At 41.6% G+C, this 5555-nt stretch overlaps 1 protein-coding gene across 1 annotated transcript; it reads right to left on the reverse strand.

Annotated features, from left to right (window-relative positions):
• Nucleotides 1-214: 214 nt before the first annotated feature.
• Nucleotides 215-5123, reverse strand: LOC126990242 (rhodanese domain-containing protein CG4456-like). Its single transcript, XM_050848793.1, has 4 exons — nucleotides 5052-5123; nucleotides 4076-4183; nucleotides 3496-3664; nucleotides 215-1211 (listed from the first exon to the last, which is right to left on the reverse strand). The coding sequence occupies exons 1-4, from the start codon at nucleotides 5056-5058 to the stop codon at nucleotides 1127-1129; spliced, it is 369 nt and encodes a 122-aa protein (XP_050704750.1). The 5' UTR covers nucleotides 5059-5123; the 3' UTR covers nucleotides 215-1126.
• Nucleotides 5124-5555: the final 432 nt, after the last annotated feature.

Genomic DNA, 5555 nt, shown 5'->3' on the forward strand with positions numbered 1-5555 from the left:
ACAACTACAGCTTTCTTCCTTATGTACTTTACTCTGATTTCCTCGTGTCTGGCATGAATGTGCAGAGGGTTCGCTGGGCTGAGTACTCTGAGCAGCTGTAGGCTACATAGTGGAGAGTAGTTCATTGTCGCAGAAAGATCAATACCACACCAGCATGGAGACGAAACAAATGATCTGACTTTTTTCAGTATAATGATGGAAGACAAATATGGGAGAACAGCATCAAAGAAAAGTTTAATGGCCTCTTAACAGCTTACTAACAAATAAATTCGTGCCAAGGCTTTATACACTCGAGAAACTGTGAAAAGTTTTGTTACTACATTATGACAGTGTATGTTATGGACACTACGCAACACACACAAGAATGTTATTTATGAAGAGCAGTCATGTGGCACCATCAATAAACCCTCCTTTCAAACCACCCAATTTGGGGAACGCCATGTACTTAAATTCGAAAGCTTGTTTGATCTCAAAGTATTATTTAGTACAAGAAACTTTCAAAATAAGCAAGCGTTCTAAGATTACGTAACTTCTAAAGTGTGAGGGGGCTGCGGTGAAGTGTTACGAGTGTGACGGGAGCAGGCAGGGTGCACCCATGTCTCGCATAACGCTTTCAGATTTTTTTGCCATGTGCCGATAGAGCGACGAAATTCCGAAATGAACCAATTGTGTGTGTGTGTGTGTGTGTGTGTGTGTGTGTGTGTGTGTGTGTGTAGCATTGGCTAGTGTTACATAAATTTTAGGGGGGTCAAGGCATATGTGACAAGGGGAAAGGGAAAGGGGGATCGAAAACGACCAAAAAAGCGTTACATAATTTCTGAATGGCCCTTAACAGCGGAGTATTCTATTTACAGCAGATTGTGCATTATCAAGGAATGATTGTTTTTATTTGATTGGAAAAGTACTTTTATCCAATAATAACATGAAAGATCAAATCAAAAGAATATATATATATATATATATATATATATATATATATATATATATATATATATATATATATATATATATATATATATATATATATATATATATATATTTAGTCGGGCTGCGTTCAACAAAGGTTCGTGAAGCGTGGTTTAGATGACGGGAGGAGCAGCTGTTCTCAGGAAGCCCTCCCCTCAGGTCACTGCTGGGGCTCGTAGGGTTGTCCAGGCTTGATCACTGGACCGCCTCGTTCCGTCCACTCCAGAAATGACCCGCGATACAACCTGGGCACGTAACGGCAATAAGTCATTCACATAAGGTATATTTTATGCTATTATCCTATGACTAAACCAATAATTCTGAGCTTCTCAAGCTGTGATTGGCGGGGACTTTGGGGATGCGCAAAGTGTGCCTCAAAACGTTATTTGATTATTTATTTATCAATTTGTTATTTTTTTTCAATTTGTTATTTTTTCATTTATTTTTGGCCCATTGCGCCTGATTTTTTGCGTTCTGCCCATATTCCTTTTTTAATTGGGCCTCTTGGTTGACCTCAACCCGCCAGTGGCGCTGGCACGTATTTTATAGTGATGCCATTTTTGCTTGGCTCATTCTGCCCCCGGACACCACTCGGTCACTGCCTCCCCAGTCATCTGCTTCAAACACACGACGGTACTGGCAGAAGCGAGCTACTTATTGTAGGCAGGTGAAGAGTTTAACTCATTGTCCTTGTCGTCTGAAGTTTTTCTCGGACTACAAATGACACACTAAACTAGGTTGATTTTTTTTTTTTTACCATTCTTAAATCAATGTCTGGGTCACGGGTATTTTTTAGTGGTCATTCGCATAGCTGGGCACGATAACAGAAAACCTTATTCCTGATAACCGATAACTGATAATGGAAAACCTTATTGGTGTTAACCGATATTCGTTAACTGGAGACAAATATAGGCGATAACCGATAACCGATACCCGATATAAATCCACAATTCCGATACTAGCTAGCGATAAGTCCGAAACGCGAAAACGATACTACGTATATTGATATTTCAAATAAAAACATAAATGAATTCAAATTTTCATTATCTGTATTTTAGAAAACTTACAAAACCTGAAAACCCACACGTTGAAACGTACTTATGTGCGGTAATACTAGAAACGCCTGAACCGGTGTTGTGTTATTTGGCGTCCCCACCATCAAAAACTGGCGCTTTTGTTTATAAACACTGGTCTCTCGTAATCCAGACCAGCAAGCGTTGACCAGTACTCACAAAGCTTTTTAACCATCAAGAGATGCTGGAAGGCTGAATCAATATTACTATCTCGCTGTTTCTAGAACGACACTGTACGAGTTGTATTATATGTAGAGAGTGTCGTTCCAGAAACATCGAGGATGGTGGTAGTGCATGTCTGATTCAGCCTTCCAGCAACTCTTAATGTGTTAAAAAGCTTTGTGAGACTGTACAGGGCTACGCTTACTGGTCTGAATATGCGCAGTTCACGAGAGACCTGTGTTTGTAAAAAAAAGCGGCAGCTTTTGACGATGGGACACCAAATAACAACACCGGGTGCCTTTAGTACCATAGCATGCTCACAAACGAATATGGAATATCAAATTTGAGGCAGTGAATAATCATTTTTTGGGCAAAGTTAAATGATTTTTCTCTTTGATATATTGATTTTTGAGTAACATAAAAAATAACCTAGTGTTTTAATGTTGATGATCTAAGTATGAAATCTCTTCACCGAAGATATTTCATACCCCGAAGTTTTTTCATACAACACCGGGCGCCCGGGCCACGCATGCGCAGTAGGGAGGAGACAACGTTTTTTTTCTGAGGGGCGGAAAAAAGTAGCGATTATCGCTAGTTTGGTTACAAAAGTAACGAAGATACCGAGGCGGTGGCTGAGTCGTCAGAGTAACGGCTCCGTGTTCAGGAGGACGCGAGTTCAATCCCCGCCCGGTGCCACCAAGCTGGGATTTTTCAGCCGCCGCCGAGTGGCTTAAAACTACCCACATGCTGTCCAGAAGACCACTTATCAACCCGGACTCTAGATTCTAGGATCAAAGATGAGCTCTGGGAGGGCAGCACGAGCCAATGTAAGATGGCGCCACTATAAACACTCGCCTGCGCCAGAACGGGCTGGGCCGACCATCAGGACCCACCGGAGAGAAGCCTTGGACCGACCATCAGGATCCATCGGGAAGAAGCCTACCGGCGCAATAGGCCGCAACGTAAAAAAAAAAAAAAAATTATATATATATATATATATATATATATATATATATATATATATATATATATATATATATATATATATATATATATATTTAAGTAAGTAGCGGGTGGCCGACAACCCGATTTTGTTATCAGCGATAAAGTATCGCGATAACTTATCGCGATAACGCCCAGCTATGGTCATTCGTTCCTTCGCCACGTCACCGTTTTCGTGGGCAATATACTGTGACCTTGAATTTACAGCGCAGGTTACTTGTTCCCTTACCAAACCATTGTAACGGTGGTCTAGACTGTGCATCATCATAAAAGTTAGTGATGTAATGCTCACTTATGGCTGTTGAAACCCTTGGTCTTGAGAATGCCGTCAGCCACGCCCACACGACGGCCTGACCTGCACGTGATGACGAGGCTTGCGTCGCCAGGGGCCGGCCGAGGAAAGCCATACTTCTTTTGGAAGGTGTCCTCGGGCAGCTGCAAGGCCTCCTCCAACTCCTGCACTAGAATGAGGGATGAAAACGAACAGTAGGCACCACACACTTCTTAGTGGTGACAAGGCTACAAGGTTTCGTCTATCTCCTGTACTATAAGAATGCATGGTGACATACGGTAGCCACTTTAGGAATAGCGATAAACCTGCATGCATGACGGAACTACTGAGCAAAAACTATCACTACAACTTTTGTGCAAAACAATTTCATGCATTGGCGTATATCAGGCTTCCCTATCTGCAGGCAGGTTAAGGACAAACCACCTTGTCTGGGCAATGGGGTCTGTGTGCTTTAAATATCTATGTAAATCTATGTAATTCTCTCTCTCTCTCTCTCTCTCTCTCTCTCTCTCTCTCTCTCTCTCTCTCTCAGATACACAGAAGTCGTTTACCCCTGGTCAAGGTGTTTTATAATTCCTACCAGGTACGTGGCCGGGCAGCTGGCCCTGCTCCCGCACCTCCTCCCGAGTCCTCACGTCCACCAACGTCACCTCCTTCAGCTGCCTATGCAGGTCTTCGTAGTTGATGTCTGCCAGCAAAGTGTTCGTCCGTTATCAGCCGTTGCCTCCAATGGTTTGTATGTAAAGACAGAGGCTTCAAGAGTACTCAGGGAATTACCCTGTCACATACGCCATTCCGAGCATGCAACAGCCTTGTGCTAGCAGCAGTAATGTTTGCATGGATCTCCTCCTCAAGTGTCCTACCGCTCTCTCTCTGTCTCTCTCTCTCTCTCTCTCTCCTATGTAAATAGCAGAACATAACACACACACACACACACACTCGGTCACCTGCCCACACAAAACGTTATCACCACGCGCTTAACCCACCGTGGTACGCACCACCATCACCTCCACCACCACACCAGCACCAACACCTCACCCTACCAGTCACCGAAAAGGATCACCCTACCTCCCCACGTCTGCAAAACACCACACAAGTAGCCTACCGTCTTTCTATATATATAAGCTACCCTAACCTCATTCTCTTTATTACCGTCACCAGTCCTTATTAGTCCACATCAGTAGGTACAGAGGCCTCTCCAGTATGTTCCGCTTTTTCCCAGTCAATTTTCAGTAGGCCTACTCATCCTGCTCCGATAAAGGTTGTATTCATATCCACCGGGGTCCCTTTCTGATGTTCTTCGTCCAGCTCCTGCCTCATGTTATTTTAATTGTTGATACGTTACCTGTTCTACTTATGACGTGACCTGTCCAATGCCACTTAATTATTACTTCAAAATGGCATTAAAAAAATAAAGATTTATGTCTGATCCATAAAACTATTTTTCTCACAGTATCAAACACATACACTGCCCCATATTCATATAAACTATCACATTCCGTTTCTACACTAAACACTGTGATTACTTAGAGGTATCCACAAAGGCCAGCACTCACCCGTCATGGTGCCTGGACGGCGGCGGCAAACGCAGTGAAAGCAAAGAACCTGAGGACTGAGGAGGAGAGCACGGAATGGTGCTACCTGATGGGAAGGTTGCCAGCTAGAGAGTTTTCAGAGCTGAAGATTAGACTTCTGCACGTAGACGATTAAAAAGACGACTGATTGTTATCTAATCTACATTATTGGAGCTGAACTTTAGGTAGAGGCATACTTATAGATATATATATATATATATATATATATATATATATATATATATATATATATATATATATATATATATATAGATAGATAGATAGATAGATAGATAGATAGATAGATAGATAGATAGATAGATAGATAGATATATATATATATATATATATATATATATATATATATATATATATATATATATATATATATATATATATATATATATATATATATATATATACTAGTACGTAAAGGCAACCTTGAGATATAAAGTGAGGCTGGAACAAATGGAGGATGCAAGATTA

The sequence above is a fragment of the Eriocheir sinensis genome, unplaced genomic scaffold, assembly GCF_024679095.1.
Source record: "Eriocheir sinensis breed Jianghai 21 unplaced genomic scaffold, ASM2467909v1 Scaffold1501, whole genome shotgun sequence".
NCBI classification, from domain to species: domain Eukaryota; kingdom Metazoa; phylum Arthropoda; class Malacostraca; order Decapoda; family Varunidae; genus Eriocheir; species Eriocheir sinensis.